This window comes from Theropithecus gelada, chromosome 19 (genome assembly GCF_003255815.1).
Source record: "Theropithecus gelada isolate Dixy chromosome 19, Tgel_1.0, whole genome shotgun sequence".
NCBI classification, from domain to species: Eukaryota; Metazoa; Chordata; class Mammalia; order Primates; family Cercopithecidae; genus Theropithecus; species Theropithecus gelada.
The window spans coordinates 11,004,238-11,017,524 of record NC_037687.1 but is presented as its reverse complement, the minus strand read 5'-3'; the positions used below and the strand labels follow the sequence as shown (position 1 = coordinate 11,017,524).

The window sequence follows — 13,287 nt, the reverse complement described above, 5'->3', positions numbered from 1 at the left end:
GTTTTTTTCTTTTTTCTTCTTTTTTTTTTTTTTTTTTTTTTGACGGAGTCTCGCTGTGTCGCCCAGGCTGGAGTGCAGTGGCGCGATCTCGGCTCACTGCAAGCTCCGCCTCCCGGGTTCACGCCATTCTCCCGCCTCNTTTTTTTGAGACGGAGTCTCGCTGTGTCGCCCAGGCTGGAGTGCAGTGGCGCGATCTCGGCTCACTGCAAGCTCCGCCTCCCGGGTTCACGCCATTCTCCCGCCTCAGCCTCCGAGTAGCTGGGACTACAGGCGCCCGCCACCACGCCCGGCTAGTTTTTGTATTTTTAGTAGAGACGGGGTTTCACCGTGTTAGCCAGGATGGTCTCGATCTCCTGACCTCGTGATCCACCCGCCTCGGCCTCCCAAAGTGCTGGGATTACAGGCTTGAGCTACCGCGCCCGGCCTTTTTTTTTTTTTTTTTAAGAGTTGGGGTTGGCCAGGCGTGGTGACTCACAGCTGTAATCCCAGCACTTTGGGAGGCTGAGGCGGGCGGATCACCTGAGGTCAGGAGTTTGAGACCAGCCTGGCCAACATGGTAAAACCCCATCTCTACTAAAAATACAAAAATTAGGCCGGGTGCAGTGGCTAATGCCTGTAATCCCAGCACTTTTGGAGGCTGAGGCAGGCAGATCACGAGGTCAACACATCGAGACCATCCTGGCCAACATGGTGAAACCCTGTTTCTACTAAAAATGCAAAAATGAGCTGGGCATGGTGGCGCATGCCTGTAGTCCCAGCTACTCGGGAGGCTAAGGCAGGAGAATCATATGAACCCAGGAGGCAGAGGTCGCAGTGAGCCGAGATCGCCCTACTGCACTCCAGCCTGGTGACAGAGCAAGACTCTGTCTCATTTAAAAAAAAAATAGGTGGGCATGGTGGTGCATGCTTGTAATCCTAGCTACTCAGGAGGCTGAGGCAGGAGAATTGCTTAAACCCAGGAGGCAGAGGTTGCAGTGAGCTGAGTTCACGCCATGGCACTCCAGCTTGGGTGACAAGAGCGAAACTTTCTCAAAACAAAAAAGGAACAGTCAGGGTCTTACTCTGTCGGCCAGGCTAGAGTGCAGTGTCACGATCATAACTCACTGCTGCCTTAAACTGCTGGGCTCAAGTAATCCTGTTGTCGGCTGGGCGCGGTGGCTCAAGCCTGTAATCCCAGCACTTTGGGAGGCCGAGACGGGCGGATCACGAGGTCAGGAGATCGAGACCATCCTGGCTAACACAGTGAAACCCTGTCTCTACTAAAAAATACAAAAAAATAGCTGGGCGCGGTGGCGGGCGCCTCTAGTCCCAGCTAATTGGGAGGCTGAGGCAGGAGAATGGCGAAAACCCGGGAGGCGGAGCTTGCAGTAAGCTGAGATCCGGCCACTGCACTCCAGCCCGGGCGGCAGAGCGAGACTCCGTCTCAAAAAAAAAAAAAAAAAAAAAAAAAGTAATCCTGTTGCCTCAGCCTCTCCAAGTAACCGGAACCACAGGTGCGCACTGCCATGCCCGGCTAATTTTTTCATTAATTTTTTTGTAGGGACAGAGTCTTGCTATGTTGGCTGGGCTGGGCTTGAACTCTTGGGCTCAAGTGATCCTCCTGGCTTGCCCTCCCAAAGTGCTGGGATTATAGGCATGAGCCACTGTACCTGGCCTATTCTCAGTTTTTCAATGCCCCCCAAATCTCTGTGAGGCGGCAGTCATTATACTTATTTTATAGATGAGGAATTTGGAAGGTCAGAGAAGGAAAGTGATTTTGCAAAGATTAGCTAAGTAGGAAGGGACTGGGAGGCATCACATCAGGTGGGTAGGTGGCTGACCCTATTCACTCCATCCTCAGGGGCCCCTCCAGTGACAGTGCAGGCTGCCACACTGGCCCGTGGCTCTGGTCGCCCCATAAGCCTCTACCTGGCGCGTTCCAAAAGCATCAGCAGCAGCAACCCTGACCTCGCCGTGGCCCCTGGCTCTGTGGATGACGAGGTTTCCCGCATCCTGGCCAGCAAGGTAGGGCAACGGGGGCCCTGGAATCTCCAGGCTTAGTGGTTGTAGCTGCCACGTGGGTGGGCAAAGAATCTCTGCTGATAAAACATGGGAAACAACAGAGACAACAACATGGATGAAGGCTTAACTCTGGGCAGCAGAGTTGGGCTGGGCTCTCGCAGGTTGTGGGGTATGGATCAGACTTGGTACTGAGCTCTGTACTCCATGACTGACCCGAGGACGATGGCAGAGCTTGGCGTGGCTGAACAAAGAGCAATATGTACCTAGTGTAGCAGGTGCATATACACATTCACTTCATGCATATGCCTACACAGGTGCATATACACATTCACCCCATGCATGTATGTCCACAGGTGCATATACACATTCACCCCTCACTTGCATATACCTACACAGGAACATGGGCACGTTCACCGTATGCATATATATACACGGGCACATATATATGTTCACCCCATGAATGTGTGGACACAAGTGTGTATACACCATTCACCCCATGCATATATGTACACAGGTGCATATACACATTCACCCCACGCATAACGCATATACAGACCCGGGTGCATATACACGTTCGCCCCACGCATATACATGTTTGCCCCACGCATATACATGTTTGCCCCACGCATATACACGTTCGCCCCACGCATATACAGATCCGGGTGCATATACACTTTCGCCCCATGCATATACAGACCCGGGTGCATATACATGTTCGCCCCATGCATACACAGACACAGGTGCATATACAGTTTCGCCCCATGCATATACAGAGCCAGGTGCATATACACGTTCGCCCCATGCATATACAGACCCGGGTGCATATACACATTCACCCCATGCCTCTACTTACACAGGTGCATATACACAGTCACCCTGTGCCTGTATGTACACGGGTCCGTATTCACCTCATGCATATACGTATACGGGTGTGTATACACATGCACCCCATGCACAGACGTACAGGGGTGTGTATGCATGCACCCATGGACCCACATACACAAGTATGTATAGGCATGCACCCAATGGACCTACATACATATGCACATTTTTCAGGATTTTCAGGACATATGATGATACATACGCGGGCACATTTTTCAGAATTTTCAGGACGTATGATGATACATACGTGGGCACATGTATGGTCCAGAACCATGTCCACGCTTGGTATTTCATGCTGCTTTCCCTGCCCTTCACTGGGGATGCTAGCACTTCTCCGTGTATCTCCAGGGCATCGATCGCTCACACTCCTGGGTGAATTCCGCTTATGCTCCAGGAGGCAGTAAGGCTGTGCTGCGGCGGGCGCCCCCTTACTGTGGGGCCGACCCCAGACAGGTGCCCTTCCTACCTGTCCCTGCACTTGTGTGACACCACCTCAGCATGAGCTCCTCCCACCTTCCTGGCTGCATCTGACTAACCTAAGGGGGCTGCCTGAAGGAGGTGGCAGACCCCTCTCCTGCCTTTGTTTGGGGCTGTGAAGTCTGTGTTTAGGCATCGCTGGGTCATCTTAACTGGCCTTTTGCTGCCACATAGCCCACAGTCTCAGATGGAGACAGAAGGCACAGGGATGATATGCAAATAGCATGCAAATGAAGTGCAAATCCAGTCACCCATAACCTCACTGCCCTGCATGGCCTATTCACCTCCCTTTAATCCACCCAGATCATGGGATTCTCAAAGGGCTGGACCAGAACCTCTCGGCTCCCCTATCCCGTTTAAGACAAAGAGCTCCCCTTACTTACCCTGCCTCTTTCCAGGTACCTGGTGTAGTGGAGGGCTTTGCCTCCAAACAGACCTGGGTTCACGTCCTATCTCTGCTATGAGCTCACCCCATGCTCTGAGCAATTGGATGCATCTTCCCGAGCCTCAGTTTCTGCATTTGTAAAATGAAGATAACACTCCAATTTTTCAGATGCAGTTTGGACTCAAAATATGGTGCTCCCCCAGCAGTCCTGAGCCTGTGCTTGATTAGGGCTGAGGGCATTGCAGTGGGATTTTGTTGGGATGATAGATTCTTGGTCCGGACTTGACCCTGAGCTTCTAGCTAGCTGGGGAAATAGACATGGATCAAACAAATGCCTTAAGTGTATGATCACACAGCGTGGAAAGGAAGCACGTAGCAACCCAATACCAGCTTCTCTCTGGGTGGTCTTGGGGGCTTCTCCAGGGGGGTGACATCGTTTGCTGGGACCTGAAGGGTGAGATAGAGTCAGCTAGGGAAGGGTGGGTGGGTGTGGGTGTTGCAGGAAGAGGGAAAGGCATGTACAAATATTGGGACCAAGGTCAGAGGACTGTACACACAGAGAGCAGGCCACAGGGCTTGCTTCCTTACACACTTGGCCCTAGGGCCTCTTCCAGCTCTGTGCCCATCACCAAGGCAACCTGTACCCTATGACAGGCCCAGGGGACTGTTAGCAGAACAAGCAGGGGGGCCTTAAGGCAGTCATTTCCTTGGATTGTTGGGAATCTGGAAATCTGGTGACACTGAGGCTGGGCCTTTTCAATGGAAGGCCCTCGTGGTGCACAGTGAGTTGCCAGGGCATGGCTGGGACTGGGGTAGCTGGAGAGCCCTCAATTGTCAGAGTAGGTCCCGGGGTTGGGTCGGCTCTGTCATCAGACCTCCTCTTCCTGCGAGCAGCCTCGCCTCCCAACCAGCGAAGGAGGAAGCAAGAGTGGAGCTTGAACTCCTCTGCCCATACCCATTTCACAGATGGGGATACTAAGGCCCAAGCCAGGCTTGGGCAGGGCCAGGCCTGGACCCTTGGACTGTCTCTGCTATTCCTGACACCTCATCAACATCTCACCTCCTCTGTCCTTATCTTTCTGCCTTGTTTTTCTCCTCCTTCCCCATCTTGTGTTTAACCTCCTCTGTCCACACTCACCCTCCTGCACCTCTGCGTCCTCCTCTCTGTCCTCTAGACTCACTGACTCGGTTATACTCTACACCTCATCCACACTCACTCTCACCTTCTCTGGCCACACACATTCTTGCTGTCTACACTGATTTCATCTCCTCTGCCTTCACCCCACACACCACGCACCCATTCCCAGCCTTCGTGTGTTCTCGGTCCTGCTCCATCCACACTCCTGCCTATCGTGGTCGCACTCTGTGTCACTGCTGTACCGTGTTTTCATTGTTATTCTCACCTCTATCACATTCTTTTTTTTTTTTATATGGAGTCTCGCTTTTGTCACCCAGGCTGGAGTGCAATGGTGTAATCTCGGCTCACTGCAACCTCTGCCTCCTGGGTTCAAGCGATTCTCCTGCCTCAGCCTCCCAAGTAGCTGGAATTACAGGTGCCTGCCACCATGCTTGGCTAATTTTTGTAGTTTTATTTTTTTTTTTATTTTTTATTTTTTTTATTTTTTTTTTTTGAGACGGAGTCTCGCTCTGTCACCCAGGCTGGAGTGCAGTGGCCGGATCTCAGCTCACTGCAAGCTCCGCCTCCCGGGTTTACGCCATTCTCCGGCCTCAGCCTCCCGAGTAGCTGGGACTACAGGCGCCCGCCACCTCGCCCGGCTGGTTTTTTGTATTTCTTAATAGAGACGGGGTTTCACCGTGTTAGCCAGGATGGTCTCGATCTCCTGACCTTGTGATCCGCCCGTCTCGGCCTCCCAAAGTGCTGGGATTACAGGCTTGAGCCACCGCGCCCGGCCAATTTTTGTAGTTTTAGTAAGAGACGGGGATTCAACATGTTGGCATGTTGGCCAGGATGTTCTCGATCTCCTGACCTCATGACCCACCTGCCTCAGCCTCCCAAAGTGCTGGGATTACAGCATTCCTTTTTTTTTGAGACGGAGTCTTGCTCTGTCACCCAAGCTAGAGTGCAGTGGTACCATCACAGCTCGCCGCAACCTCCAAGTCCCAGGGTCAAGCAATCCTCCTGCTTTGGCCTCCCGAGCAGCTGGGACTACAGGCACACGCCACCAGGCCCAGCCATATATATATACACACGTATTTTTTTTTTTCTCAGTAGAGTCATTATCTTACTATGTTGCCCAGGCTGGTCTTAAACTCCTGGGTTCGAGCAGTCCTTCTGCCCCAGCCTCCCAAAGTGCTGGGATAACAGGTGTTGAGCCACCCCACCCAGCCTCACGTTCTTCTCGCATACCCACACACCTTGATCTTGACTCACCCAGCTCTCTCCAGCTACTCTTTTATTTGTCCCTGCCTCCACTGCTCTGTCTACTCCCATAGCACCCTGGCCATGCCAACCAGCCTCCCCTTCCCACCCACGCTGACCCATCTCTCTTTCCTGCCTGCCCCCACTGCCCGTCCATGGCCCTGACCCATCCATGTGGAAGCATTTCTTTCTCTATATTCACACTGACCCACCTCTTTTCCCCCATCCCTGTCTGCATGGACACGTCTTTCCTCCAACCACGTACCCCTTCACCTCATCCACACTAACCCTCTCCTCACCATCACATCCCATCATAGGCCATCGACCGCACCTCTAGCCGAGCCTCCTCCTACCTCGAGGGTTCCTCCTCAGCCCCACCAGCCACCCAGCCGAGACCCACTGTGCAGAAGGTAGTAGGGGGAAGGGTGGATGACTTCATTTTTGTCCTGGCCCCCAGCAAAGGGGTCCAGTGCTCCTCCCCCATCCAGAGCCCAAGGGGGTCTGGTGAGCCCAGGGAAAGGGCACGTCCACTCCTCTTACCCCTCTCCTCCTGCTTGGCTCCTGCTGCACTAACCCCGAGCCCTCCGGCTGCATCCTCCCCTGGCATGCCCTCCAGAGGGGGTGCGGGAAGGGGTGGCACCTTGCACTCTGTGACCCCTGCCTCTGTCCCCAGCTGCTTCACGAGGAGCTGGCTCTGCAGTGGGTGGTCAGCAGCAGTGCCGTACGCGAGGCCATCCTCCAGCACGCCTGGTTCTTCTTCCAGCTCATGGTGAGACCCCCGCCTCCCTGCCTGGTGGCAAGAGACCCCCAAGGGAGCCCCTTCCTTTTTTAAAGAGAGATGCCCCCTGGCCAGGCGCAGTGGATCATGCCTGTAATCCCAGCACTTTGGGAGGCCGAGGCGGGTAGATCATGAGGTCAGGAGATCGAGACCATCCTGGCTAACATGGTGAAACCCCGTCTCTACTAAAAATACAAAAACATTAACCAGGCGTGGTGGCGGACACCTGTAGTCCCAGCTACTTGGGAGGCTGAGGCAGGAGAATGGCATGAACCCAGGAGGCGGAGCTTGCAGTGAGCCGAGATTGCGCCACTGCACTCCAGCCTGGGCAACAGAGCAAGACTCAAAAAAAAAAAGAAAAAATAGGCCAGGCGCGGTGGCTCAAGCCTGTAATCCCAGCACTTTGGGAGGCCGAGACGGGCGGATCACGAGGTCAGGAGATCGAGACCATCCTGGCTAACATGGTGAAACCCCGTCTCTACTAAAAATACAAAAAACTAGCCGGGCGAGGTGGCAGGCGCCTGTAGTCCCAGCTACTCGGGAGGCTGAGGCAGGAGAACGGCGTAAACCCGGGAGGCGGAGCTTGCAGTGAGCTGAGATCCGGCCACTGCACTCCAGCCTGGGCGACAGAGCGAGACTCCGTCTCAAAAAAAATAAAATAAAATAAAATAAAAAATAAAAAAATAAAAAAAATAAAAAAAAGGAGAGAAGCCCCCTGAGATTGCACCTGAGATATTTGAGAAATGGCCCCAAGAGACCCCCCACCTAGGGAGGTAAGAAGCACTTAAGGTGGTGTCTCCGTGGAGAGACTGTACCTGAAACCCCCTTTAGAGAGAGCCTCCCTTCCCCATGAGACTGTTTAAGGAGAGAAACCATTAAGAGACCCTCACCTAGAGAGGAGACCTCCATCCTGCAAGAGATATTCCTGGATAGAGAGGGAAAGCTGTGGCCGGGCACAGGGGCTCACGCCTGTAATCCCAGCACTTTGGGAGGCCGAGGCGGGTGGATCACCTGAGGTCAGGAGTTTGAGACCAACCTGGCCAATATGGTGAAACCCCATCTCTACTAAAAATACAAAAGTTAGCCGGGCGTAGTAGCATGTGCCTGTAATCCCAGCTACATGGGAGACAGAGGCAGGAGAATCACTTGAACCCAGTAGGCAGAGGTTGCAGTGATCAAGATCATGCCCACTGCACACCAGCCTGGGCGACAGAGCAAGACTCCATCTCAAAAAAAAAAAAAAAAGAGGGAAAGCTGGCTGATCAAGGTAGAGACGTCCCTAAAACTCTTCAATAGGTTCTTTGAAGCCCCCTTCCCAGGGCCTGCTGGCCCCATCCCCTCTGGACCTCCAGTAAAGCTCCCTTCAAATCCAGTGCCTCAAGCCCCACCCTTTGTCCCACCTCTGGACTTTGTCCTGGGGAGACCTGCATAAGCCCCTCCCACACCCTCTCAGCCTTCCCGTTCACTACATTGGGCCTGGGATGCTCACAGGATCCGCCCATGGCTTTCTCAAGCCCCACCCATAGGTCACAAACCCCATCTACATCCCTCAGGCCCCAACTTCTACCTGCAGCTACAGGGCTCAAACCTACCTTCAGCCCACCTCCCTTGCTACTAAAGCCCCACCCCTTCTGTCAAGCCTCCTCCACCCACAGCCTTTCAAGCCCCACCTACAGCGCTTCAAGCCCCACCCACAGCCCTTCAAGCCCCACCCACAGCCCTCTCACTCCACCCCCAGGTGAAGAGTATGGCACTGCACCTGCTTCTTGGCCAGCGACTAGACACACCCCGCAAGCTGCGCTTCCCTGGGCGCTTCCTGGACGACATCACTGCCCTGGTGGGCTCTGTGGGCCTGGAGGTCATCACCCGTGTCCACAAGGTGGGAGATGCAGGGTCTCAATGTGGGAAGAAACCTGAGGGAGGACATAGAGCCAGCCAGGTGGGGGCGCCAATCCTGCCCAGTGCCTTCTGGCTGTAAGACCAGGAATCTGCTTTGCTGGGTGGATCTGTTCATTCATTGTCTGTTTCTTGAGTGCCTCTGGTGTGCACAGCGAGCCAGCCAGGTGGGGGCGCCAATCCTGCCCAGTGCCTCCTGCCTGTAAGACTGGGAATCCCCTTTGCTGGGTGGATCCATTCATTCATTGTTTCTTGAGTGCCTCTGGTGTGCACAGCCCTGTGCTGGGTGTAGCAACATAACAAGAAACAAAACAGACCCAAATCCTTACCCTCGCTTTTAAGGGGAGACTTGAAGAAAGTGAGAGATCATTCCATGCAACGTCTGGGGAAGGAACATTCCAGGCAGGGAGAATAGCAGGTGCAAAGGCCCTGGGGCAAGACCATGCTTGGGCTACCAGGAGAGCAGTAAGGATGGCTAGATTGTAGTGAATGAGGAAGGAAATGAGGGTTGATGAGAGCAGGGAAGTGACAGGGCAGATCCATTAGCCCTTAGCCCAGTCAGAGTATACAGCAAGTGCTCAATAAATAGATGTTGATGTTCGGAGACCCTGACAGTGGACTTGTTCAGGCCCTGGATTACCAATTCCAGTGCCCTCGGGGGCTAGGCAGGTAATACTAATCATGAGTAATAATATCGAGCATTTATTAAGCACTTACTGTGTATCTAAGCGCTTGTTTGTTTGTTTTGAGACGGAGTTTCGCTTTTGTTGCCCAGGCTGGAGTGCAGTGGCGCGATCTTGGCTCACTGCAACCTCCGCCTCCCAGGTTCAAGCAATTCTCCTGCCTCAGCCTCCCAAGTAGCTGGGATTACAGGCATGTGCCACCACACCTGGCTAATTTTGTATTTTTAGTAGAGACAGGGTTTCTCCATGTTGGTCAGGCTGGTCTGGAACTCCTAACCTTGGGTGATCCGCCCGCCTCGGCCTCCCAAAGTGCTGGGATTACAGGCTTGAACCACTGCTCCTGGCCTTGGATCGTATCATTAAATTTTCACAACAACCCATGAAGTTAGTATTATTGTTATCTCCATTTTACTGATGGGGAAACTGAGGCATCAAATGAATGAGTAGCTTAACCTTGTACCATATGACTGAGAAGGGGCAGAATGAGGTTTTTGAATCTGAGCCACCAGCTCCTGACCCCTCACTGTCAATACCAGTTTCAGCTAGGAAAGTGGCGCTTATGGTAGAGCAGAGGGCAGATGTCCCACCTAACAGGGGTGACCATCACTCAATCCAGCCAACAGAAACCCTGCAGAAATGTGGCTCAGCTATGGCCAGATGGGCTGTTTTTTTTGTTTGTTTGTGGTTTTGTTTTTTTTTTTTTTTTTGAGATGGAGTCTTGCTCAGTCGCCCAGGCTGGAGTGCAGTGGTGCAATCTCGGCTCACTGCAAGCGCCGCCTCCTGGGTTCATGCCATTCTCCTGCCTCAGCCTCCCAAGTAGCTGGGACTACAGGCGCCCGCCGCCACACCTGGCTAATTTTTTGCATTTTTAGTAGAGATGGGGTTTTACCGTGTTAGCCTGGATGGTCTCGATCTCCTGACCTCGTGATCCACCTGCCTCAGCCTCCCAAAGTGCTGGGATTACAGGCGTGAGACACCGCGCCTGGCTGGCTGTTTTTGTTTGGAGATAGGGTCTTGCTCTGTTTCCCAGGCTGGAGTGCAGTGGTGTGATCATAGTTCACTGCAGCCTCGACCTCCTGGGCTCAAGGGATCCTCCCTCCTCAGCCTCCCAAGTAGCTGTGACCAGAGGCACAAGCCACCATAATTGGTTATTTATTTATTTATTTTTTAAGTAGAGTCAGGGTCTCACTATGTTGCCCAGACTGGTCTCCAACTCCTGAGATCAAGGGCTCCTCCCACCTTGGCTTCCCAAAGTGCCGGGATTACAAGCATGAGCCTCCATGCCTGGCCAGATTGTCTGGGAGTTTTTTGTGTATGGTTTTGTTTTTGTTTTTATATTTGTTTTTGTTTGAGACACAGTCTTGCTCTATTGTCCAGACTAGAGTGTGGTGGCATGATATGAGGCTCACTGTAGCCTCAAACTCCTGGGCTGAAGCAATCCTCCCACCTCAGCCTCCAGAGTAGCTGAGGCTACAGGTGCATGCTACCATAACCACCTAATTTTTTTTTTTTTTTTTGTAGAGATGGGGTCTTGCTATGTTACCTATGCCAGGAGATGGCCTGGTTTCTAAGGAGAAATGGGACCTCTGGATTTGATGAGAACTTTCCAGATTTTTGAAATGGCATTCTGGCCCAGGCCAACCCTTGCACAATCGCATATGACCTCCAAGCTGGTCTCAGAGGTTCTGGCCTTGTCTCACTGGAGCCTTCCCAAAGACTGACATTCCCAGGGGCTGATCCAGATGGTGAGGAAACTACCCCAAGAAAGAGATCCAGAGAAGAACAATGCCCGTGATAATCCACTTTTTTTTTTGAGATGGAGTCTCGCTCTGTCCCCCAGGCTGGAGCGCAATGGCATGATCTTGGCTCACTGCAACCTCTGCCTCCCGGGTTCAAGCAATTCTCCTGCCTCAGCCTCTTGAGTAGCTGGAACTACAGGGATGTGCCACCATGCCCGGCTAATTTTTTTGTTTTTGTTTTTTTTTGAGACGGAGTCTTGTTTTGTTGCCCAGGCTGGAGTACAGTGGCACAATCTCTGCTCATTGCAACCTCTGCCTCCTGGGTTCAAGCGATTCTCCTGGCTCAGCCTCCCGAGTAGCTGGGACTACAGGTGCATGCCACCATGCCCAGGTAATTTTTTGTATTTTTAGTAGAGATAGGGTTTCACCATATTGGCCAGGCTGGTCTCAAACTCCTGACCCTGTGATCCGCCCTCCTTGGCCTCCTAAAGTGCTAGGATTATAGGCATAAGCCACCATGCCTGGCTGGGTTGCAGGGATTTGACGGCCACTGAGGCTAACTTGTGAGGTCTCAGAGTGGCTCAAGAGAGTACGAGGGCAGAACAAGTACCAGCTGAGCCTTGGGCCCACATCAGCCACCTCAGTGTTCCCCAGGCTTGCCAGGCACATCCTGCCTCAGGGCCTTTGCACTGACTGTTCCCTTTACCCAGGATGCCATTCTCCCCATGGCTCTTTGTTATCCTTCAGTATCTCTGAAAATGTCACCCCAGTCTGTTAAGGTTGGTGACAAGTAATTACAGGCCGGGCATGTTGGCTCACACCTGTAATCCCAGCACTTTGGGAGGCCGAGGAGGGCAGATCACCTGAGGTCAGGAATTCGAGACCAGCCTGACCAACATGGTGAAACCCCGTCTTTACTAAAAATGCAAAAATTAGCCAGGGGTGGTGGCGCATGCCTATAATCCCAGCTACTCAGGAGGCTGAAGCAGGAGAATCGCTTGAACCCGGGAGGCAGAGGCTGCAGTGAGCCAAGATTACACCATTGCACTACAGCCTGGGCGACAGAGCAAGACTCTGTCTCAAAAAAAAAAAAGAAAAAGAGGCCGGGCGCGGTGGCTCAAGCCTGTAATCCCAGCACTTTGGGAGGCCGAGACGGGCGGATCACGAGGTCAGGAGATCGAGACCATCCTGGCTAACACGGTGAAACCCCATCTCTACTAAAAAATACAAAAAACTAGCCGGGCGAGGTGGCGGGTGCCTGTAGTCCCAGCTACTCGGGAGGCTGAGGCAGGAGAATGGCATGAACCCGAGAGGCAGAGCTTGCAGTGAGCTGAGATCCGGCCACTGCACTCCAGCCTGGGTGACAGAGCAAGACTCCGTCTCAAAAAAAAAAAAAAGGCCGGGCGCGGTGGCTCAAGCCTGTAATCCCAGCACTTTGGGAGGCCGAGGCGGGTGGATCACGAGGTCAGGAGATCGAGACCATCCTGGCTAACATGGTGAAACCCCGTCTCTACTAAAAATACAAAAAACTAGCCGGGCGTGGTGGCGGGCGCCTGTAGTCCCAGCTACTCGGAGGCTGAGGTGTGAACCCGGGAGGCGGAGCTTGCAGTGAGCCGAGATCGCGCCACTGCACTCCAGCCTGGGCGACACGGCGAGACTCCGTCTCAAAAAAAAACAAAAAAAAACATGAAATTAACCAGCTCAGTGGCATTAATACATTTACAATGCTGTGCTGTGTGGCCACCACCTCTATCTCAGTCCAAAACTTTGCATAACCTAATGTCTATTTTTTTTTTTTTTTTAAGAGATAGAGTCTAATTCTGTTGCCCAGGCTGGAGTCCAGTGGCACAGTCATACCTCACTGCAGCCTTGACCTCTTGGGCTCAAGCGAGTCTCTTGCCTCGACCTCCCAAAGTATTGGGATTACAGGTGTGAGCCACTGCACTCAGCCTAATGTCCAATTTTTTTTTTTTTTTTTTTTTTTTAGTGGGGCCCCCCCCCCCCCCCCCGGGGGGGGGGGGGGGCCCCTTCTCTCCCCCCCCACCCCCCCCCCCCCCGGGGGGGGG

General features: G+C 53.0%; 1 protein-coding gene across 3 annotated transcripts in view; it reads left to right on the top strand.

Moving 5' to 3' along the window:
• DOCK6 (dedicator of cytokinesis 6) overlaps nucleotides 1-13,287 on the top strand; it is a 64,262-nt gene that overhangs the window by 29,118 nt on the left and 21,857 nt on the right. The window contains exons 22-26 of one of the 3 annotated variants that reach the window (XM_025367988.1): nucleotides 1,841-2,004; nucleotides 3,232-3,336; nucleotides 6,443-6,535; nucleotides 6,799-6,894; nucleotides 8,642-8,782. In XM_025367988.1, coding sequence (XP_025223773.1) covers nucleotides 1,841-2,004; nucleotides 3,232-3,336; nucleotides 6,443-6,535; nucleotides 6,799-6,894; nucleotides 8,642-8,782 — 599 coding nt within the window. The remainder of the gene's footprint in view (nucleotides 1-1,840; nucleotides 2,005-3,231; nucleotides 3,337-6,442; nucleotides 6,536-6,798; nucleotides 6,895-8,641; nucleotides 8,783-13,287) is intronic. The other 2 variants (XM_025367989.1, XM_025367990.1) reach the window with 2 other exon arrangements.